Source organism: Lepus europaeus, chromosome 13 (assembly GCF_033115175.1).
Source record: "Lepus europaeus isolate LE1 chromosome 13, mLepTim1.pri, whole genome shotgun sequence".
In the NCBI taxonomy this organism is placed as follows: domain Eukaryota; kingdom Metazoa; phylum Chordata; class Mammalia; order Lagomorpha; family Leporidae; genus Lepus; species Lepus europaeus.
In genome coordinates, this window is record NC_084839.1 from 75,785,911 (window position 1) to 75,810,699 (window position 24,789).

General features: G+C 44.2%; 2 protein-coding genes across 2 annotated transcripts in view; one reads left to right on the forward strand and one right to left on the reverse strand.

Annotated features, from left to right (window-relative positions):
* CTNNA2 (catenin alpha 2) overlaps positions 1 to 24,789 on the forward strand; it is a 1,271,675-nt gene that overhangs the window by 879,801 nt on the left and 367,085 nt on the right. The gene's annotated exons all lie outside the window — the stretch shown is intronic.
* LRRTM1 (leucine rich repeat transmembrane neuronal 1) lies at positions 16,834 to 18,405 on the reverse strand. Its single transcript, XM_062208723.1, has one exon. The coding sequence runs from the start codon at positions 18,403 to 18,405 to the stop codon at positions 16,834 to 16,836; it is 1,572 nt and encodes a 523-aa protein (XP_062064707.1).

The window sequence follows — 24,789 nt, forward strand, 5'->3', positions numbered from 1 at the left end:
TGGATGGTACAGCACTGCCAAATGTCACTCTCCTCCAAAGGTAGAAGTAGGTAACCCCAACTTCCCCAGGTCCCCCAGTCCCAAATTGAACAGTTAGAGAACAAGTTTAACATTTGCAAAGGAGTTGGGGTAGTTTTCAGCATTAAGTTCTATGGAGTATTCCTCCAATCCCTCCTTGCCCGTGACTGAGTCAAGGACAGAAACTTGCTATTGTTCTATGGAGTGACCCTAGCCAAGTTTCCCCTTCACTGTTTTTTCTTTCCTCTTCAGTGCGGTTTTCTTATCCTTGCTTGGCCTTTGCCTTTTAAAACCATCAACATCATCCCTTTGTCACCTCTGGCCTTCATTACCTTCATTTCATTATCTCTGAGGGTCCCTCTGAGTTCTCATAGAAGCAGGAAAAGATTCAACCCTAGCCCCTGAAGGATGGTGTTTTTCCTGGCCTCTTAAGATACTGGCATTCTGCTCTTAGCTTTCTAAACTGCTCTGTCTTTACCCTATTCTACCTAGAATTTTGTTGTATTAGTTAAGGTGCTTGTGGCTGCAAGTAATAAAAACCACTCACTTCCCAATGGCTAGAGTAACAGTTTTTTTATGATTTCATATAATATTAAGTCTAGAGCTGGATGCTCCAGTCTAAACTCTGAAACACAGTACAGTCATCAATGACCAAACTCTTCCATTTTCAGCTCTGTTACCTAATTTATTCCTAGTGCGTTTCCATTGTAGGACTCAGTATTGTTGTCCATGGGCAAAAAAAAGGGGGTGGGGGCATTTCCTTCTGTACAACATTGTTTTTTCTGCAAAGGGAACATTGCTGATATATTCAATCCACAGACATCTTAACCACTGGCCAGCCATTACCTATCTTCAAGGAAGCTGACAAAATATGACATCTTTAGCCTTTATTATGGTGGCAGACTCTACCATTATGGAAGAAGGATATGGAGAATAGCTATTAAGTGAATTTCTAATATTATCTACCACTCTAAGTACCTCTCTTATTACAGTTTTCATCCTCAGTCTTGCACTAGAGACACTGGAAAGAGCATCAAGTTCCATCCATAGTAATCGTCACCCATTACCTCATCTTGATCTTCTTACCTTGGAGTGTATTTTTTTTTTCTTCCAGGACATTTGTAGCGAGGTTGATGGCCACCTTGGCTTCTGCTCTTCTTGAGGAACTGGTCATGTCTTTCTATGTCCCTTTGTTTTGTCCCACTCAGTACTCATGTAAATAGGTAGAACTCAGATAAAGCTGGGACTCAAGTTAGGGAATGAAAATTAGAGTTTGTGACACTTAAAATCTATTCAGCCTGACTGATGAACTTCAAACACGGATTTATAGAATAGCAGTAATGTTTCAGTCATTACTGTTTGCCTGGTGTTATTTAGCCGTGGCTTGCATGATAGTAGTCACTGTGATGGATACCAAGTTGACTTCAGAAAACATGTAAATATCTTTCACTTGCCTTTTTTTCCTTCAGAACTTCATCTGCTCAGCTAAAGGATGGTCTCTCTCTCTCATCAGGGAAATTGACTGAAAACCATTGTCAAGCTTGTATAACCATGCTAACCGTCTTGATCACTCAATGGTTCTGGAGGCCTGCTATGGCCCAAACCCCTCAGGAATGGAGCTCTTTCTTCAGGCCCCCTGACCTCCACTTGCCTTATTATCATCTGTGTCTGCATGTTCCCTGATGTATGCAGAACTGCAGCTTCATGCCATGTTTGTGCATTGGAGTCTTTTCTGAGGATGGATATGACCCAGTGTTTATAGGAGCCCACAAAACTGTCCCCTCTGGAATCCTGCCACTTCTCCAGATTCCTACTGGTTTCAACCACATTTTCCTTCCAATTGCAGATTATTCTCAAAATCTTGCTATAGTGTCCCCCTTCAACTGCTTCCTTTTCCTTCTTTTCCTATGAGTTGATTCTCCCTTCAAATGCCTTACAGAATGCTACTGTGTTCCCTGTTCTCCTTTGAGTAATAAACATAGGAAAGGGATAAAAGAGTAGTTAGATGTTTTCTCACTAATGCATCCTATTGTACATAGGGTACACTCTTATTAAAATTGAAATATTTGATAAGATTAGGTTTGAGATTGTCCTACTGATTAAGCATCTGCTTATAAAAAGTCCAATCACCTGTTGTTGAGCACCTTGCTGGTACACTTGGGTGATGCCACCCTTCCCTTGCTTCCTCCTACCCATCCCCTGAATTGAGAAAACTCTCGTTTAGCTGTATCCTCAGAGGACTTTGCTGTACTGTGCTATGTTGTAATCCTATTCTGAGTTTGGTTGTCATTGTAAAAACTCATATACATCAAAATAAATTTCTTTTGATTCCATTTTTTAAAAGATTCGTTTATTTACTTGAAAGGCAGAGTTACAGAAAGAGAGAGAGCTGAGAGAGATCTTCCATCTGCTGGTTTGTTCCCCAAATGGCCACAATGGCCAGGGCCAGACCTATCTGAAGCCAGGAGTTTCTTACAGGTCTCCCATATGAGTACAGGGGCCCAAATGCTTGAGCCATCCTCCATTGCTTTCCCAGGCACATTAGCAGAGAGAACTAGATTGGAAGTAGAGCAGCCAGTACTCTAACTGGTGCCCATAAGGTATGCTGGTGGCAAAGATTACTCGCTACACCACAGCACCAACCCTATTTTAGTTCAATTTTTAATGACGTTTATGAAGTACCTGTTGTGTGAACCCATCCTATTAGTCTGTAAACCCTTATAGAAAAGGGCCATATCTTACACTGTTTGCTTCATCTAAGGTACCTAGAAACTGACTAAATTGAACTGATATAAATATGTTATTCTATGGCCGTAGTCTATTAGATAGATAGATAAGTAAATTAATAATATAGACAATGGAAAGAGTTATCCAGGAGCATCCAGACTGGTAAATATGGGTGCCAATGACAATGACATTTCTGAAACCTTCTGGTACTAAGAGCAAGTTGAATGCATCAGCAAGGTGGCTTCACAGATACCTCTGAAATTTGAACTGCATGATGTGTCATGAAAATTTGAGCAAATAGTAAAGAAAAGAAGCAGAGGAGGTGTGGGCATGGGAATGGGGAGTGACAGGAATGACTTCAACATCTGTGTGTTGTTTATATAACCCAGAAAGTAAACTCTGCAATATATGAAGTGCTAGTGCATATATTATTTTATGTCAGTCCCTCTACTGAGGTCCATAGACTGAATTCTACTATATTTGCACATAGCAATATAAAGGAGGTTCCCGGTATTAAGTCAAAACATACATTACCGATAATCAACATGCTTGTTATTAAAAGATGATGATGATGTTGATGACATGGATGATACTAATGACAATTATTGAACATTCACTATGTGCCTAGTGTGTGAAAAGTATTTTATGTATGGTAATACTAATCTCCCCAATAGCTTCAGGGTGGAAATATTCAGCCATAATAGATTGATTGGGACTGAATCACCTGCCCCACATGGTGGAGCATGGAATCCTACCCCGGCCTATTGTATTCCAAAGTCTAGTAATTTTTGCATTCTCTAGAGCCCTAAAAGGCTGAGGACAAGGCAAACACAATAAAGAAATGAGCACAAATTTCATCTCATGATATGTGCTTAACTCTCACCTCTGATTTATGTAAATGTGATTTGTGCTAAGCAGCTCAAAGGTCAGCCCAATGTAAAGGCATTACATTTACTTAGTGCTTTATTCCATTCACGAGAGATACATGGACTTAGGCAATTGTTTTCCTAGTTAATGACTTAATTACCTGCTCAAGATTCAATTTTGAGACTCAAATCCTGTCTTCCAGCCAATGCTGATGATGCTGGCAAAAGCTCATTTCCAGGCCTTTGCCCCTAGTTGGTGGTCAGGGTCCTCCAGTGTTGGTGTTCCCACTGAGGGCCATTTACCTGAAGGTGAGACAAGTGGTTGGAACCTTACAGCAACCTTAGCCCAGGGACTGAAAACCTCTTAGCGATCACCACAAATTTATATTTGCTATTGGAAAATTGCTTTGGGAAATGATGTGGATCAGAGAAGTAAATTTTCTGTCAAGATAAACTTTAGCAGTGAGTATAGCAGAATTTGGAAGGGGAAAAAAGATCCCTGGGCATTTTATCTCATTTTTATTAATATTCTTTAATATTTACCACAGTCGTACTTTGTGAGCCAAACTGTTCGTGGAAGCATTGAACTACAAAGAAGATTCAGGAATTTCTCTAGAGAGGATACCTTCAGTCTCATTTTACAAACAGAAGCTGTCGATAACAGATGTGCTTCCAAAAGCTGGCAGGTGTTAAAAGAATTAAGGTGAAAAATAAAATCCCTACAACCCCACCACATAGATACCCGGGATCCACAGCCTCTGCACTGGCCTGGATTCTCCAGCCTGTTTCCAGAAATTGCTGTTATGCAGTCTGCACAGACGGTGGAGTGCTTGGACCAGGCAGGGAGGGGAGGAGGGCTGGCAGAGCACCAGCTTGGAGCTGGAGTCTTCTTTTCTTTTCCCCTCTACGAAAAGCTAAGCCTGCTAGAACATTAAAACAAAAACCGGTCCTTTCCCTTCCTCTCATCTGTTTTCATCTCAGCCCTTTCGGGTTGGTGGCCCGGGATAAAGGGAAGGAGCCTCGAAGATCGCTTGATGCGGAATGTGTGGCTGAGTATTGCTGCAGTTCAGGGCAGCTTGGGCGTGGAGTCTCAGTGCTGTTTCTTGGGCTTAGAGATGCAGGACCACAGTGATAGCCTATTGAGACAGGCTCAGAAAAATGCATGCACTTTTAATGGCAATGATCTGAGGTGATACGTGATTATAATTGAGCTAAGGTGAACATCTGCCCTCTCTCCTTATAGAAGTTTCTATGTAAGCTCTCAGAAAATCTAGGAGGTATGGGCTGCTAAGGAGAGGTATGCTTAGAGAAAGAAGAGTGGGGATTGGCTCCGTGGGCAGAAACTTTATTGACAATAAAACAAAGGCAGTCACCAGAGGCAAGTCCCCTAGGTCTGTTGTGCAGATCTTTGGGGATCTTTGTCACCTCCTTCTTTAAGTACTCCAGCTGACTCTAACAGAGAGGGTGCTGTCTCTCCCTCTTCCCAATTATTCTATGCTGCTATTTCCTGTGGTAATCTCTACTCCTGCTCTCTTCCCAGTAGAGATAATTTTTATACAACTGGTTGTGCTCTTTACATTAACCTCTTAACGTCTCTCCTTAGTTTCTGCTTCTATCAACCATTTGTTCTTAATTCCATGCCCAGTTCCCCTTGAGTCTAGCTTTATCAACACAATATGTAACTCCACATGGTGATGGGGTGGGGGCAGTGGTGATATGTATTGACAATTTGCCATTGGCGAGTGTTTCTGCAGACTCAGGCACATGGGGTCTCGGAATCCTGTTAGAAATCTGCAGGGCAGCATGGGTATGCCCATTTTAGAGCCAGGGACATGGAGGATCATGGAGCTGAAGTAATGACCTGGCCAAGGCCATTTGGCCCACTTCAGTCACACTCTGTGTTCCATGGTAGGGAAAAATGTCAAGTAAAATGAAAGCCCTCCCATCAAGGCACTTGCATCCCAGGCACCTCCCTGCTGTATAGGTGCTCAATGAAGGATTCTTGAGGGACTTAACTGACAGCAGTGACTACCAGCAGAAAGTTAAGTCCCTATGGAAGAGAGTTTGTAGCATGTGGTCTTCATTGTGTGGGTGGCCAACCACACAGCGTGTGTCACCAACCCCTCCCTCTTCCAGTACCTTAAATCTTAGCTTGGGACCTCATAGCCTTTGAAGTGATGTCACTCACATTATCTCATTTGATCCTTACCAGATCCTTGTCAAACAGGCTGAGCAGGGATTACTTTCTGAGTTTTATAGATAAGGAAATTGAGGTCCACAGAGGTGGTGATTTAGCTAAGCTACTAAACAGCAGAGGCAGGACCAGGGCTCTGTCTATTAAGTCCATTCCTAATAGTTCTTTAATGCATCATGAAGCCTCCAAATAAAGAACTCTGGAATCTATTGCGCGCAGGAGGGGCTGGTCAGACCAAGTCCCTGAAATGAAACTGTGGCTGTCCAAATAGTCTCAGAATCCCAGTTTTCAATACCAAAGTACCAGGACCTCCTTTGACCTTCTCTACATGGATAACGTATCAGAATCCTTTTCTTTTTGGCTGCTGCTGTTTCTTGATGTCAGTCATTGTCTAGCTAAGATGAAAAAGACATTGAGACTTTTCCTCCTAATTATTTCCTCACCCTTAAACTTTAGTTATATATATATATATATAATGCATAAATTTTATTGATATATATTACTATATATATATATACATACATAAATTTTTAATTTATTTTTATTTGAAAGGCAGAGTGTTACTGGGGAGGTACAGAAAAAGAGAGAGACAGAGACAGAGAGGGATTGTCCATTCTCTGGTTCACTCCCCAAATGCCCATGAGAGCCAAGGCTGGGCCAGGTGAAGCCAGTAGCCAGGAACTCCATTTACGTCTTCCACGGGGGTGGCAGGGGCCCAAGTACTTAAGCCATCATCTGCTATCTCCCAGAGTGTAAATTAGCAGGAATCTGGATTAGAAACTGAGCGGGCTTCTAATCTCAACCTTTTAAACTCAACCCTGGCTACTCCAACATGGGATGGAGGCCTCTCAAGCAGTGCTGTAATAGCTGTGTCATATCTGTTGATGAGCTGTATGTGGATCTGTGCTTCAGATCTAAAATGAGTAATATTGTTTTCACTCACACAAGAAAGCTTTTGCTTACATGATGCAATATTGCTGCTGTTGAGAATGTATAACGGAGCACACAACTATGAATTGAGTAAACAAAAAAAGAAAGAAAGAAAGAGGGAGGAAAGGGAGGAGAAAACAACAAGCTAGCAAAGACACAATGAAACAAGAACCTGAAGGTGGTTCCCAGTTTCCCAATAGCTACAGCATTAGTGTCTGTATTGAGTCTCCCCTTTGGCCAAAGAATTCCTAATCTTGTTCTCTAAAGCATGCTTTGATCATTCTGTGAGTGAATCACAAGGACCAGGTGTGTGTCTTGGAACAGATTCCACTTGGAACATCTAGTTGGAAAATTCCCTCGGTGTGAAATAGAATGTTCTGGCCAAGCATAGTTTGTGCTTATAGGATTGAGTAGGTCTCTAAGGGCACTGAAGCCTTCCCCTGGGGGAAGTTGGATGAATTCATAACTTTGCCTGTTGAAAAGTGGCAGCACAGGAGAATGTGTTAGAAATTACTTGCTTTCCTTCTCTTTAACTCCATTGCCTGCCTACCAGTTCAAAGAACTGGAAGGAATATCAGAATTTCCCACTATAGACATAAGAAAGAAAGGCCTGGACAGCTAGAATTGACTTGTCAATTGGCAGGAGTGAATTAGTGGCAAAACTAGAACAGAGATTTTTTTTTCCCCTGATTCACCCTCATCTCCCAGAAGAGAGGGTCAGCCTCAGATGTGTACTTCTTCCTTTGTTGCATTTGCTTGAAAAGCATCAAACAGTGGCTGTTAGTATACAAAGAAAAAGCTTCTTTAAATAAACACCAACAAATCTGTTACAGCGGAAGATGTATGCTTAGAGTCCCTGGGGCCAGCATGATTTAACATTGCCAATATTAAATAAGAGTTTGGGAGTTGGATAACAATTCCACACCATGTAGGGGCTTTCTACCTTCTGGAACTGAGAGCAAATGGCTCAGATGTGGAAATCTGTTTTGCTGTGTCACCAAAGACCCATGTGATCAATGCTTCCAGTAGCTGGCCAAAAACAGTGCCAAACTTGCCTGTATCCACAGGTGCATAGGCACATGCACAAGCGTTTTCTAGGGACGCAGTGGATTCACCAGGGCTGCCTGACCACAGTGGGAATCGAGTCAATGAGTTGCATATGGACTAAGACCTGGGCCAGTTGGAAGACAGTGAAGGGTTCCATGTGTGCTTTTCATGCCTGAAGACTGCACACTCTGCCTCCTTAGCCCTCATCTTTCAGGTCCAGCATTTTCAAGAGCTCAGGTTTTGGGGTATCATCCTATCCATGAGAAAATGAGAAGAACATGTCTTTAGGATAAGCCTGCTACGTGCAGGCTCAGTCAATTCCTGGCTGCGTGACCTTGTTTGGTTTATCTTTTATTTAAAAAAATATGGAGCCAGGGAGGGGGTGAGCATTTAGCATAGTGGTTTAAGATGCCAGTTAGGACACCTGAGTCCCATATTGCGGTTCTCGGCTTCCATGTCCAGCTGTGGCTCCTGACTCCCGCTTCCTGCTAAGTGCACACTGGGAGGAGAGCAGTGATGGCTCCCGTGATTTATTCCTGTCACCCATATGGGAGACGTGGATTCAGTTCCCATGTCTTCACCATGGACCAGGGCCTATTGCAGGCATATGGAGAGTGAATAGTGTATGGAAGATCTCTCTCTCTCTCTCTGTATGTTTATGTGTATGTGTGTGTTTGTATCTTTCTCTGCCTCTCTCTCACTCTCAAATTAATTAACTTGAAAAATCACTTACCTAGCACCTGCTGTGTACCAGTCACTGTTCTAAACACTTTACAAATAATAATTCATTTAATTCTCAATAAAACTTGTTGAATTCTTATGACAACCCTATCTCCATTTCACTCATGAAGGGACTAAGGGCATGAAAAATTACAAAAGTTGCAAAAATCACTTAGTCAAAATTTCAACCCGAGCACTCTCTCCCACTTGACACATTCTGCTGCACTAAGTGATCTTGGGTAAGAGCTTCCCTAAACCTCAGCTTACCTACTTGTACAACTCGGTTGATAGTATGATGACTCTGGAATAAGAAGGAGGAAGGCTGTTGCAGGGTTTAAGTAAGAAAGTGTTAAAAATTTAGCAGGTTGGTAGGCACCCATGTAAATAAAAATTTATAATAGACACTCCTGCGGTCTGGGGCTCTTTCATGAAAGGATCAGGAAGAAGTGCAGGCACATTCTCACACTGACTCTGTCAGAAAAAACAACCAGCACAGTTCACTGGCTAATGTCTCACCTTCACAGGAGCAATCACTTATAATTTAAGTGGTTCTATTGTTCCCTGAACAAATATTTACTTAATCCCTGAACAAAAAATGTTGTGCTACTTTGGTGGGGTGTGTTGAACAATATAATTGGAACTTAAAAGTTCTGAATGATATGTTATCTTTAGTTACATTTCAGTGACAGTACACTTTCTCCTCTTCTTCCCTACAGTTTTATCTTTTTGTACCTCTATGATTTTTGAAATAGTGTGCAAAAAGAGGATCAATAGGAGAATCTCATAGAAAAATGACCTGGACAGCAAGCAAAGGAATGAGATTGAATTCCCAAAGGAAGGAGATTGAATGCCCAAAAGGACCTTTATTTTTAGAATATTTTTTTTTAAAAAAAAAGGAATAAAGTTATAGGGAAATACAGATTTCACTGCAAATGTAATCACTGTGGGGAAGAGAAGCAACACAGAATCACAGGCTGTGTGGTTGTTCTGCAGCTGAGGAACAAATGACAGGATTGCCTTGGCCAGCTGAGGACAGATTGTGGCATTGTTCTGTTAGCTGTGTGTAACTTGGCTTTTCCAGACCTTTCTATGGCAGGCTAAGCCAGCTCTCAAATGCTGCGGAGTTTCTCACTTTTACTTGAGACTGTCTACAGGATATCTGAGAGAGAGGTCTCTGCCACACATAGTTTGCTATCCGAGAATTGTTAACGTAGACACTCTGATGCTGAACACCTAAAATATATCCTTTTTAAAGAAGACACTGGCTCAGAGAGCCAAAAGCTGTGGAATGAGGTGATCTTTATTCCCCATGCATGAGCATTCACCTGTGTGGTTTCATTTTGGGGGAGCAAGGCAAGATCTCATGTCAAAATATATGTCACCCAGTAGTTTCAGTGCCTGAAATTCTAGCATGAGAATGATGTATTTAGGTTGTTTTCCCTAGACATCCTTGTTTAAGTTGCAATAATCTCCGGGTGAAATTATCACCAGTCATTCATCAATGTCCGACTAGGATTAGGTTTTCACAATCTTGGAAGAGTTAGTTACAAAAATGCCTAGAAGAATTGATGGCAGTGGGCTGAGTGGAAAGGGAACTTTCCATTCCAAGTGTATCCGCAAAGAGTTCACATCTGTCTGTCTGTCTCCTGGGCATCATGGTGGCCTCTCTGGCATACCTATTTGTTAAGTATGGGATGCTCAGAAAGAAATTCAGAGCACACTTGCGCTGGAACATCTTTTTCTTATCACTGCCACCAGGTGGAGTCAGACATGGGGGTGCTCTTCGCTCAGCTTCACCCCAGCCAGGCACCAGCTGACCATGTATTTTTAAAGAGCTGCAGTCACATTTGCAGGTCTTGTAGACTGCTGAGCTGCAGATGCTGGGATTCCTGTGACCCCCAGGGCTGAGTGCTATTTTCCCACTCACACATGCCTGAGCTTCCCTGTCTGTTTTCTAGCATCTCCACTAGCATCTCCACCTCCTTCTCTGAAGCCCCTGTCTCTTACTGATTTTTGATCTACCTTTTTTCATTCATAGGCAGACAAGCCTGGTGAATCACAATGTGTAGAGAATGGAAATTCAGAGGAATTTGAATTTCCTGGTTAAGTGACACTAGCTTGAACACCACTTTTGTTTCATGTTTTGTTCTTGGGGAAAAATGATAAAATAGAGACCTAAAATGGAAGGTTCTTAGAGATGGATCTTTCTCAAAATCAAGAGACAGTGTCCATCGCAGTGTGGTGATTCCAGATGTTCCCAAGGCATGGGAGTTAGAGCACTAGGTCTCAAGACCATGACTCCTGACTTCTAGACCCTGTCCCTTCCAGAGCACACATGTGATCTGCCCCACAGAAGTCTTCTTATTCACCAGGACCTGCCTAATGTGAACTACACTATTTTAAGTGAATTCTCTAGTTCCCTCATGTCCATCGACTTCAATCATCGATATTGCCTGATCCCAAATGCATTACAGTTTGTAGCCCCTCCTCTCTCAAAGGTCTGAGACAATTTTGCTGATGGATATATGTCACTCTACTCATTGGACTAGGTATGTTGATTTATTAAATGGAAGTAGATTCCCACCTCAGAGGCCTTCCAGTTTTGGTGGGGAAGGAGAAAGCACAGGCAAGTGCTATCTGTTCAGATTCCAGAACACCTCATGGAAGGAATATCAAGGTTCACATTTTCCTTCTTATTAATTAAATCACCAGTGTTGATTTTTTAAAAAATATATTTCCTACATGAAATATTGTTAAAGAAAAAGTGGGTCAATTGAGGGTTCTAACTAGTTTTGTCCTAGTTAATTTATGTTTTGCCATATGTTCTTTGAGAAGCATATGCTAACTACAGGTCCTTTTGCCGATTAGCAACCAACCTGAGGGTGTTTAATTTAGACTTCCAGTTCCTGGGCAGGAAAAAAGAAAATTAAAAAGGAATACATCTAGGTAAGCCAAAAGTTAGAAAACTGAACCATGCAGAGCTGGAGGATGATATATTGGCTTAGAAGGCACCATTGCATTACACTATAGACTGGGGTTTCTCAATCTCAGCACTCCTGACATCTTCGGTCACATAATTTTTTGAAGTGGGAGATGTACTGTGAATTCCAGGATGTATAGCAGTATCCATGGCATTTGTACACTAAGTATCAGTAGTACTCTCCCTCAACCTTGCAAAACTGCCTCTAGACATTGCTAAACATTCATTGGGTAAAAAATTTACCTCTGGTTGAGAAACACTGTCATAGCCACTCAGTCCATGTAATCACCAAGAAAGAAATGCAGAAAAAACCTGACATTAACACATGGATACCCATACTCTCTGAGTTCTCAATCCTCTGATAAGCAGTTAGACTGGATGTTTACTGGTCATTTCTTCTCCTGGAAGCATGTGGAAGTTGTCTCCACTGGCAGAGTTCTGCATTACCTAGTGACCACTGACCACAGCAAACAAAGCCATGATCAAAAGCTTTAGATTGGAGCCTTGCACCCCATGGCATTCAACAAGAATGTATTGAGTATGTCACCTGTGTCCTGTCTAACCCTAGGTGCTTTACTGAGTATAGGAGTGGAAGGTAAAGTAAAGAGGCCGCCAAGTCAAATACAAGTGCTTCCACTCATCAGCTGGGTGACTTTGCACAAAGCCCTTATCCTCTCTGAACTTCAGGTTCCTCATGTAAAGTTATAGACATCCATGCCAAGTAACTGCTCAGTAAATTCATTCTCCAGCTCATTGACATCTCTATCTGAAGCTGAAAGATGCAATAGCCAAACCTCTCACTTTGGGAAAAAACCCAAAGGCCTTCAGAAAATTGTGTTCAATTGAGGAAGGCTAGGAATGTAAGAATTTTGCCTTCTGGATCCCAGCAGGGTGCGGGTGGGGAGAAAGCATAAAAGAGCATTTTTAAAACGTACAATATGTTTCTTAACCATAAGATAGAAAATAACTCTCAAGAGATTGCATTGCCATTTGCTGGCTCTTACCACTAACCAGCAGGTATACACTTTGTCACAGCATGAGGAACTAAGTATCCCTAGGCTACAAAGCATGTACCAACTTAGAAGAATGCCTGAAGTAACTATTGACCCTATCAGTCCTTTATTACCTTAATTCTGATGGATTCTATCAGATCTTTTCCCAAGTAAATAGTTTTATCATAGAAGAAAAAATAAGGATAATTCGTGCTGGAGTGCAGTTATGTAATGTGAGTGTGTGTGTGTGTTTATGTTTATATGTATGGCTAGGTATGTATGTATGTATGTATGACTATATATATGTGTGTGTGTTTTGTGGTTGATATATATGTATATGGAGATAGATAAGATAGGGGTGTGTGTGTGTGTGTCCATAAACTTCTCTCAAAATATACTTGTATTGTAGCTAAATTCCTGCTATTTGACAAACCATCAATGGCAAACCCAAATCAAGTAACATAACCACTCATCCAGAGAAGATAGTTGGTGCTTACTTTGACTACCCTGAAACATTATGCAACCAATTCTTAACAGATATAAATTCTGGTCCTTCAGTAATGCTCTCTGTAAGAGAGTATCTGATGGCTTTCATTTTACCAGATTCTGTGATCCACTGGTGCCTCTTTGCACTTGGACATGCCAAACAGAATGTACATCCCAGAAACATGGATGGCCCCTAATACTGCCAGTGCAATTGACTAGGAAACTTGAGAGGAATAACAAGTGAGTTTACCCCCTCTTAATTCTTCACACGCTCGTAAATGTGTTGTTGATGCTAAGTCATACCACATGTCTGCTGTCCTGTAGGTAAGGCGCTCTTCTGCTTTGAAGAGCTGGAGAGAATATAAAAACTGATTTAAGAAAAATTACTTGCCATTACTGGAGTAACGTCACTTCTCTGATGGTAACTTTGCAGTCTGGGGAGCACCCGGTGTGTTGGGGGACAGGTGGTCCTAACTCTCAAGGCTGAAGTCTGAGTGGTGGGGGCTGCAGTTTTCTTCCAGTACAACCAAAAGATAGATTTCCTTTAACCTGCTTCCTCTGGGGGCTAAAACTATGCTTCCTCTGGCTTAATTTAGAAAACCTTGGGGGCTAAACCTAGTGTGAGAGTGTCACATGTCATTTGAAAAGACTTCTTTTTTTGTATAAATATGCAAACAAACAAAACAAACAACCCTCAAGATTAGTGCTGAATTTTAATCAGCTGGGGAGATACTGCAAATGCAGGGTTAATCCATCACAATGCCCAGGGTGGGACCTGAAATTCTTTTCCCTTAGCCAGGATAATGAGAATAGCACTCTCTGTGGGAAGAACCAAAAACAAACAAACAAAAACCAAAAAAAAAAATCTTTACAATTTTGGTTTCCTTCTTAATGCTCAGCAGAGTTTGCTTAGAAGGGTCAGAGCAAGTTTATTGAAGCTTAACAATTAATCTAAAAAAGAAAAGATTTCAAGTGTCAGAAAACCTGAGTTAAAACTACCACTTTCCCTTATTCACTCCTGCCTCCTCCCCCTGTCATTCTTCAAAGCAGGAGAAGAGGCACAGGAGCCATGAAGTCATGTGAGCATTTTCCTGTTTGTGTAGAAAACCTATTTTCTTGCCTACAAAGACACACAATGCAGAAACATAGGGACATACACAGAGTTAAGAACACAGCTTTCCATGGCCACCATGTGCTGTTAAGTTACCTGATTTCAATTACTCTCTTCAATGATTATTCATTAGATTTACATGAACTTCAGAGCTTCCAAAGACATGATGTTTAGTCATGGGTGGGAGAGAGTTGTGTTAAACAACGCTGAGTAATTCTCTTTTTCTCCTTGACACATTGGAAAAAGAAAAATGAAAGAAAAAAAAAGTCTTGGGGATAGGAGGTTAAACTACAATTTCCAGTATCCATGTTTCTGTGGTTCTAACCTTTGCCACAAAGCCTTTGCTTCTAGAAGCTTTCAATGTAAACACACTGACTCGGCCCTTTAATGCACCAGGCTAGAGCAGGTTCTAGCACTGGATTTCTGTAGTCTTTCCATGAGGAAGCTAAGTTAACAAAATCCACAGAGCCTCCCTTCAATTGCCACAACTTGGGAGGTTTTTTTTTTTCCCCCCCAAAGAAGAGGTATGTTGCCTTCTGGAGGAGTTTTCTTTAGTCGAGTTCAGTGATAGACGTGAGATATCCTGGAGAAAACCTTGTCCCTGCAATGCCTGCCCTTCAAGTGCTATTTTGTGTAGAATGGCAACCCCAAATGACCATGCTTTGACCAAATCTCAAACCCCCTCCTCAAAGTCATCAAACAAATCACTTGTGTCTCCATGGGTATTATTTGCATATAGTCTATGTCACAATGCCATGTTTTAATTATAAACAAAAGATGAAGTTTCCTGGTTAGGAATAAGCTGGGTGGTGTGTGTGTGTGTGTGTGTGTGTAATACCCTCTCTCCTGAGCCTTAGCATCTTAAAGACATTTGGGAACTGCTTCTCTTGAAAGAGCCTTTTAAAAGCATATTTTCCAGACATATTGGTTTCCCCATAGATGGAAGAGGAACCTACCACCAGTCCTTAGCTTAAGTAAACCTGGTGATGCCCGTCTGCATTTCAAAAAGCTGATTTTGCCTCTTTAGGTTGGAGGCATTTGCAGTTTGGGAGGGATGCTAGGGTGTGTGTGTGTGTGTCCGCATCCCTCTTTCTGCTATTTTGACTTTGCTCTTAAAAGAGAGAAATAAAAAAGGAAAGAGAGATGCCAGTCTTTAGTATCAGTTAGAGGAGTGAGAGAAAGACTTCTGGACGTAGGCAACATGGTTCAGTTTCACCATCTGCCATCCATGACAGTTTATTTCAATCACACATTTGCTTAAATTGTTAGCTGGTGGAAGACCCCTCCCTCCAATGCACACACCGTTCCCGCACCCACCAACTGCCACTACCTCCACTTCTCAATTTAGCTCAATAAAAAAAAAAAAAAATGCTGAAATCTAAGCGACAAACCTGAAAATCTCTGAGGGGTAAGAAGGGACAATCATTAATCCTGACACAGAAAAAAGTTTAAATTAAAAAAAAAAAAAAAAGCAAGCATTACACAAAGGGGCAATCTGAGAAGAGGCATCTTTTCAGTCCTGGGTTCTCAAATTATTCCCATCCCAGTAATGTGCAAACACAGGCTCAAAGGATGCTCTTCTCCCTCCCCACTCTACCCCCATCGCTGCTGTATCCTGTCTGTCCCTAAAGTCCCTTGCTACAAGTCCCTACCACCTAGGCATTCTTCCGGAGGCTGGAGGACTTTCCCCTTTCCCTATAGTGACTAGGAGTGTGCCTGGGAGCCTAAGCTTGCTGCAGTGGTAGCAGTGTGCTCCCAGCACAGAACATTAGGGGTCCTCCTCCTTCCCCTCAACCAGACCCAGGAGAGCAGGAACTAAGGGGCTCTCTTGAATACCGGAGGGTGTGATTAGCCAAAAGGCTAAGCCTGGCGAAACACAGGCATAGGGCAATTATATGAACAAGTGGCATTGGGAGGTGAGGTTTGTGAGTTGATTTGAAAGATGGTTACATTAAGAGCAGAAATGGTTCTTGTTCCTAGGAAAAACGGCCTGGCACTGCCTTTTAAAAAGCCATTTGCAATGATCTCTGCCATAAAGGCTGAGCAACTCGCCCAGTTAGTCCTCAGTTCCACCTTCCCTTCCCTCAAAGTGCTTAGATTGCACTTCCCTCCCCCACCACCTAAAGCATCTTACTGGTTTTTTTCTTTCAGTCCTTACTCATTGGGGGGCGGGGGGGGGGGGGCAAATTAACCTAAATCATTACACTGATCAGCTTTATTTGCCCTTCTTCAAATTTCAAACTGAATCTACTTTGCCCCTGGATTTCTGAAATTTTTCCTTGGTCACTGGACAACCTCCATCCCTCACTCCCCACCCACCTCCCACCCCAAGGAAATTAACTGTTGCTTCACTTGTAACACATGTAGCAATTCATTTAGGTTACACCAGTCTGTAAAAACTGTAAATGCTATTTTATTTTAAACATTTTAGTTTACAAAAAAAAAATCAATGATTGGTACCTTTTTACACTCTCAGATTCCTGAATATGGACAGATCTTCAAAGGGAGGAAGGAGTTCTCATATGAAATTTAAGATAGACTGTCCTGAAGGTTGTGGGATGGGGTTTTTGTTGTGTTTTATTTCGTTTTTGTTTTTAAGACACAATAAAGCTAAAATGTCAAGTATCTGGGAGAGATCCCCTCACAGTTTCAGTCAAGGAGCAAATCAGAGCGCAGACAAGGAGACCCCAGCCCGGTGCCCGCCGGCCCGCGCGGCGCCCAGGCGTATTTGGTAGCGCGTGGGTTGGCAGCCACTGGGATGATCACACCTCGCATTCCCGGGCGGGCTGCTGGTGGCAGGTACAGGAGCCGTACTCGTTGATGATCACCAGGGCTCCCTCAATGTGGTTCGGTTTGTAATCAACGTAGTATTCCTGGGCAGACATGGCAGCCATCTGATGCATGGTCTGTTTCTGCTTTTGCTTCCTGCGCTGCGTGACAAAGCACTGTCTGAGCTGCCTGAGGCTGGCTGGGAAACACTTCCAGGACACGTAGAGCACCAGGACCACGATAAGGAAGGAGAAGATGAGGGCCATGGTGCCGGTGACCACCTTGTGGATCTGTACCGCGTTCTCGGCGTGCTCGCCGGCGCCTGGGAGAGCCACAGTGGCCGGCTCAGGCGTGCCATCGCGCTGCCCTTCCTCGCCATCAGCCAGCGTGGTAGCTGGGCTGCCAGGGGGCCCCAGGTCGCTACGGTTGGTGACCGCCGACAGCAGGTGGCCGCTGGTGGGCTCTGCCCCCTCCTCGCACAAGTGGAAGGCGTAGACGGCATCCAGGACGTCCTCGCCCTGTGCGTACTCCGGGCTGGCACACTGCAAGTTGCCATCATAACGCCCCTGGAAGTTGCTGAGCCACGAGGCCAGGGCGCACACGTTGCGCCCGCAGTCCCACAGGTTCCCGGCCAGGGTGATGCTAGTCAGCGACTTCCAGGAGTTGAGGATGCGGGGCTCGACGTAGGTGAGGCGGTTGGAGTCCAGCTGCAGGGACTGCAGGTGCGGCACGGTCTCGAACACATGGGGTTCCATGTACTCGATCTCGTTGCCCGACAGGTCCATTTTCTCCAGGTTCCAGACCCAGTCCAGCGAGCTGACGACAATGGCCACCTTGTTCCGCCTCAGGCAGAGCGAGTGCAGGGAGATGAGGCGCGGGAAGTGGGCGAAGTTCACCTTGACCAAATCGTTGTGCTCCAGGTGCAGCTCGGTGAGCTTAAACAAGCCGGCGAAAGAGTTGCGCGCCAGGCTCTTGAGCTGATTGTATCCGATGTCGAGAAACTTGAGGCTGCGGCAGTCCTGGAAGATGCGCACCGGCACGAACTGGATGGCGTTGGACCGCATGTGCAGCGTGGTCAGCTTCCGCAGCCCGTGGAAGAGGTCGGGCGCGAGCGCCTGCAGCTTGTTGTAGGAGAGGTCCACGCTGCGCAGGTTGGGCATGGGCCGGAAGGTGGTGTTGGCCAGCTGGGTGATCTGGTTGGAACTCAGCGTGAGTTCCTTAACTCGGCGCAGTTTCTGAAAGGCGTCCCCCTGCACCGAGCAGATGTGATTGTGATCCAGATAGAGCCACGTGAGCTGCATTAACCCCGTGAACTGGCCGGCGCGCAGCTCCGAGAGGCTGTTGTAGCGCAGGGACAAGCCCAGCAGGCCGGACAGGTTGTGGGGCGCCTCGGTGAGGTTGAGCGCCTCGCAGTACAGCAGCCGCCCCTCGCAACGGCACAGCTGCGGGCACCCGCTGGGGGCGGCGGGCAGCATCTGAAAGCAGGCCCCCAGCAGACACAAGACCACCCCCGAGGGCCTCCTCAGCAGCCAGTATAGACAGAGACCGAGCAGCAGGAAATCCATTAGCGAGAATCTTTCCAGAGAGACTGGAGACTGTCCATTGGAAGCGCTCGGTCAGAAATCTACATCGTATTTTATTCCGAGGGAGGGGGAGCGGGGGAGGGGGAGAAAAGGGCAAAAATCAAATAAATGTATGGAAATAAAGAAGGAACCCCCCTCCCCAAAACCTCACGTTCACCTCTACGCATGCAGAAAGCTGGCAGCATGGAAAGTTCACAGCCACACAAAGATCAAAGAGATGGGGATTTGGTCCATGTTAGATGCTGCAGCAAAGAAAAGGGAGGAAAAAAAAAAATCTTCGGGAAAGAATTTAATTAAAAAGTGTCTTACCCACCCTTTTCCAGAGAGTGACAACCTCCATTCAGCTGCTCCCTTTGTGTGCGGGCTAATTATATGCAGGGCGACAGAAGACCCCTCTGTGCTTCCGAGGCAGCCCCGGTCCGCGGCCGGCGGATCTGGCAGGCGCACAATGTCTCACTTTGCTGCTCGGCTCCGGGCTGCAAGGGCGGCCGGCGAGGCGGGGAGGCGACTTCCAGGACCCGCAAGTTTCCCAACTACGTGCCGGAGCCCGGGCTGCGCCTTCCTGCCGCCGTCCTTTCCCTCCGCAGTTCGGACTGTGACGCGGTGGGGGAGAACACCTCCAAAGTCGGGGCTCGCGACTCCCCGGGATTTGACAGTCTGGTTAATGTCCGTCATTGGAAAGGACCAGTGACCGGCGCCACCTTTCACTTCGCTGAGACCGCCGGCCATTCGCGCCCCGGGCAGCTGCGGAGAACGGGCTCGCTCATGCTTTGCGGGCGGCGGCGGCGGCGGCGGCGCGGGGAGCGGCGAGCGGCGCCCGGCTCCTTCCTCCGCCAGGCAGTGTGCGGCGCGAGCCTGCACAGGCACCTACTGCTCACTGAGTGTCGTAAGCTGCTCGCGATTGTGCGTCTCCCCGAGCACCTCAGACATGGGCAGATTGAAAAGGGGTGGGCATAAAACCAACATTTTACCGAACCACTAAAGTAATATATGTTCTTTGATGAAATGGAAAACACTTGCAGCTTTTTTGTCTATATTTCAAAAGAAAAAAAAAAAAACGGGAGGAGGGAGTGAGGAGAGGGGTAAGCATCATCACTGACAAGATATTTCCAAGTGGGAAACTGAAATATTTCACGCTCTCCCCCTTCCCTTTTGGGGATACGTATTTCCCACCCCACCCCACCCCCCTTTAAAGCTGTCTGTGCCTTAAGAAATACGTGGGAGTCTGTAGAGAAATCAACATTTGGTCCTTTGCTTTAGAGGGCGATTCCAGAGGAGACAGAGGAAGGCAGTGATTTGGGGCTTGGCTGTGATTCCCCCCACCCCACTCCCCCCCTTGTGAGCCCTGGAGTTCTGCGGTCAGCCAGCCCTTTTTGGTGGTGGGTGGGGAGGGGGAGATGCTCTCCAATCCCACCCCCATTTTGGGAAGCCATCCCAGTCCTGGTGGTGTGAGATCCAGTGTGGCAGAAACGTGTATCTGTGTACAGGGAGGCTTGCCGGAGCTTCTCCCTAGGTATCCATGGTGCAGAGCGAGGATTAATCAGGATTCTGTTGCCTAACGTGGGGAGCGTTAACCCTGGCATGTTTGTTCAGTCATTACCAGGCCCTGCAGTCTGTCCCACTCCAGAAGGGTGTGCTAGGGAATGTGCAGGGAAGAGGTCGCATAAACCATGATGAGACCTGCCCCTGGCTGTGCACACACCCCTAATTCAGCCTTGGGTTGCTCTAAGTGGGAAGAGAAGCCTCTGCCTGGTGCTTTCTTTTCAGTCAGTGGCAGATGGAAGTGCTGGCGGTGAGCTCTCCCTGTAGTTCTAGTTAGTCCAGAGGGGATCTGCCTTGCTCATGTCAGGGACCTGTTGGCCATCTGCTAATAAATAAATAAATAAATAAATATGCTCAAAGATGGCTGAATAAGCCTGCTGGAAAGGAATGTGGGCGAGCCTACCTACTCACCTGACTAGGATGCCCAAGGAGGTGGTGGGAGAGGGGCTGGATGTGCAGCTCCAGCTCCTCCCTTTGAATTCCTTTCATTTCTGCCCAGAAGAAATGCAAAGGAAATGGGCTTTATCTGCTGGGGTCCTCACCTTGATAGGAACAAGGATAGATTACTAGGGCTCCCAAGTTGGATGGCCTGGTTAAGGAACTGGGGTGGCCTTTAATATGCAAACGGAAGAGACCCACCAGGGGAATCAAAGTCAGCAGACTTGAGGTACATTTCAGGAAAAGTCATGCATGAATCATTCCATTTTGTATTCATCTGAGCTTTGCCCTGGTCATTCATCTCTAAGATGCATCATTTAATTGGAATGAACACAAATCTGAAATGGCCTAGACATCACATGCTGTCTTAGGAGTTAGAAGAGACATTAGAAAATCAACCCACTTGATTTTGCAAATGACAAAACCGAGGCGAGAGAGAGACATCAGGGGTTTATCCAAGGTTGTACATGTAGCTTGAGACTAACAGAGATGGCGACTTCGTTGTTGCCTCCGCGAAGTGGCAGCCATCCTTTGCCATTCTCGATGATCTCCCCTCCTTCACTGTGGCCTCCTGCCTGACTGTGGGCTGGGTTACTAACAGATTTTGCCCTGGCACCCCCGTTGTGCGGCAGAACACTTTAACAGACAAACAACTTCACCATCAGGTGGTTTTGCTTCTTGCCAAGACAGTTATCATGGACAGCAGAGGAGCTGATGGAGCCATAAACTCCAAAGGGTTGGGGCTGGGGAGGGGGATGGAGAGAAAGGCAGACATAGGCAGGGGTGCACAGTGGCCAGCCATTCAGCAAGTACAGGGAGTACAAGCCACCCAATCCCCATGGCTGCTAAGAAGAAAATCCTTCTAAGGCAGGCGGCTTGGCAAAGTGGCGACAGGGGCTGCCAAATGGGCAGGCAAAAAGAGGTCCTACTTTGGATGTCACTTGATTTGTAGAGCTGGTAAGAGAGGCAGCAAAGAGTTGAGTGTTGGCAAGGAAGAAAGAGAATCACATTAAATTCACTGCATTTATATGTGAGTTTTCTTCTAAGTATGCTACTCAAAACTGATGCTTCTAGGCTGTAATTAAGAAATATATATATATTATATATATAGTATTGCCTTTTACATTATTATCCTGTAAATCATTTCATCTATATGATATCGTTAAGCCTTTCCCACCTCTAATACGACAAGTTACATCTTTTCTACAGTTTTAAACCCCTTGGCAGAACCGTATACATTAACAGATTGAAATGAGCTTTATTGAAATTTAGCTATTCTAAGTCATCTAAGTTGCAGAATCCCAATTTATTATGTATTTAAAGCATACCAGCACTGATTAAATCAATGCAAATTAGGTTAAAGAAGAACAACACGAATCAAGTGTTTCAGCAAAGTTCAGTTGAGAAACGACAACTTTTGAGTCACCACAGCAAGATTATATGCTGTTTTTCATGAGTTTTAATTTCATGCTTCTAACTGTCCAACACACCAAAAAGGGGAAAAAATGGGACAAAACTCACCTGAAGTTTTCTCTTTCCTCCTGTTTCTTCTCTCCTGTGTCTTTACCTATCATCAAAGAACATCTGATTGACCAGGTTGTAATGTGACTATGATGTATACCAGATCCATCTCTTCTTCTGGGTGCACCACGGATTTCTGTTGGCACATGTTTCCTTATTCAGAGTTGGATATCTGATGAGAGATACTTTACATGCTTTGAAAGCATCCTTGACATTCCCCATGTTTGGATGGGGATAGAGCTTCAGCTTGGTTCTTGCTGAACCAGAATAGCAGTAGTTCTAGCAGGTGGGTGTCACGAATACTATCCCAAGCTGTCATGCCAACATGCAATTGCGAACTGAGAATGGACCTCAAACCTGGCATCAGAAAGGAAAAGAATCATGAAAATGAGGATTCAGCAAGGGGGGAAGGAATTCTGGGGCATCCAAGGTGTGGCTCCAATTACCAAAACATAATCTGGAACTAAGGGGAGATCAAAGAGGCAAGCTCAGGGAGCAAGCTTGGTGTACTGAGAAAGGCCAGAAGTATAGTTTGGTGGAGGGAGTGTTGATTAATTCCTTCTCTCTTCAACTTCGTGAATTAACCTTGATCTAAGAAGCCCTCCTCCTTTTCCTTCGTGCTTTGTGTTGTGATAAGCATTGGGGTGGGGAGGAGTGTCACATGCTATGTCATTACCTCGCCTGTTTTCTCACAACTGACTGCCACCTGTGATTTGTTCATTTTGGTGAAAATAGTTCATGGATGAAGAGGGGCAAGTACAAAGTCTGAAATGAACCTGCGCTCTGGGGACTGGCTTTCTATTAGTAGTCTTTGTCAATGTTCAAGGAAAGAGGAATTTGAGCAGTGATTTTAATGTTCTGTCATCACCAGCACCAGCTTGGACCTTGATCTTTATGCTGTTTTCTTTAATTTTCAGTAGCAGTGAACCATGGCTTTTCTTTAAAGGGAAACGTTTGGAGGAATTGGGGGAGGGTGGGAGTCACAATCTTAAAAGGAGAGAATTCACTCTGTTGTTTCCGTGGGCACATACCATAAAGCTGGCATTGTACAGAGGGCCTGGAGACATGCATGTGGAGTCTATGGGTGAAGACTGGAGACTGCTCCCAGGAGATAGCTGAAGAGAAAGAAATCAGACCCGAGAGACCACTCTTCTCATCAAACTGTATGCTCCTCTTAAAACAAGGCTGTATAATGGAGAGCAGTATGAAAGTTCATGCCATACCCAGTGAATGATGTGAATAATGGCTGGGAATAAGCCGGAGATGCAAGGTCCGGAGCCTGTCTCATCACTGTGGGTCCTTCTCCACAGATTTTCTCTACTGGCAGACTCTGATCACAGCTTACTAGGCTTAACAATTGTTTTCTGCCCTCTTCATCTTTGCTTATTTCATTCTAACAATCCTTCCAGGTCCATGCCACATCTTCTCTGTGATTTCTTAAAGAACCCCCAGCTCCCAGTAGGAAGTGATCCTCATTTTTTCTGAGCTCATTTGCACTTTACCAATCTTATAATTTCTAAGTATAGTATTGTAGAACTGAGAGGGACAGTATGTATTTGGGAGATGAGAAGTGAGAAAAAAATCTCAGTTGGAATGCTACCTTTGTCCCTGTGGCCCTACACAAGTCACCCCTTTGTCAGTGAAATGCAGCTCAGAATAGCTATCTTAATGGATAGCTTGGGTGAATTAAATCAGCCTGTATTTTAGAGTCTTATGACTGGGACTAGCAACCTCAAAGGTCCTTAGAAATGCAGAATCCACCAACTCAAATCTGCATTTAACCTTGAGTCCTAGGTAATTCATTAAATTTGTAGAAGCATTCTGTGGCAGTATTCCCAAATTCTAACCTGAAATGTGAAAGTACTTCCAAAAGTTCAAGAAAAACATGGAATTAAAGATAAGTTTATTTTGGAACAAAAAATGTTGAAATCCATGAGTATTTTTTCACAAATAAAAAAAGTATGCATTTTCTGTGAACTTTTACAAGAACCCTCATGTGCATGGGTTTCAATTTTTTTCATCAAAGAAAACTTATAATTCTATTTTCAACAAACTTTTAAAGTATGCTTGTACTTCTATACTTCAAAAATGATGCCCAGCAATCACTGGTTCTCTAGTTTTATAAATGAACAACTAAAGGGATGGAAATGTCAAGTAAATGCCCACTTTTGATAGCAGAGTTGAGTTTAAAAAAAGGTGATTTTCTGAATCATGTCTTCTCTCTCCTATTAGATTTTAAGTACATAGAATGCAAGGTCTGCATCTATTAAAGCTCCTAGCACTTAGCAAGGATCTTAATAAAATTTGATTTGCAATCAGTACGCCAGGTGTAGAGTCCTCATAGGTGCTAGCTTTACTTTTGGCTGGCACCTCTCTGTATTATACTAGGAGATGATGATCTGACATCTAGCATAAGACTTTTCTTCCTTTTGTCTTTATTTTTCCTTTTTCTTTCTTTCATCTTCTTTTCTTCCTTCTTCCTCTCTTTCTGTCTCCTTCTCTCTCAAGTAAATAAATGGCATTTAAAAAGAACAAAGTCTTTCAAAATACAATGCCAGATCATTTTCTTGAAAGCCTGTACATGTTTCAAACTCAGTCATCCTTTTGCTGCCTTCTCTTTTCCTTGAGAAACCCCACTACTCCAAAGTAAAAACACCAGTTTGATTCCTCTCCTTCGTCTGGTGTGAAACTTTCATCTTATCTCACTGACATCTCTGCCATAGTCTGTTCTTCATGCTGTGGAACCGCCATCTTTTCTCCTCATCCATTTCCTCACTGCATCCTGGGTAGGCAACTCCCACTTCAGAATGACCATTAGGCTATGATGCCTACAAGTTCCCTCTGGTTGTACGTGAGCATTTAAAT

Bases quoted from the DNA above. Each gene is read 5' to 3' on its own strand.
- LRRTM1 (XM_062208723.1), bottom strand. From the start codon at position 18,405: ATGGATTTCCTGCTGCTCGGTCTCTGTCTATACTGGCTGCTGAGGAGG.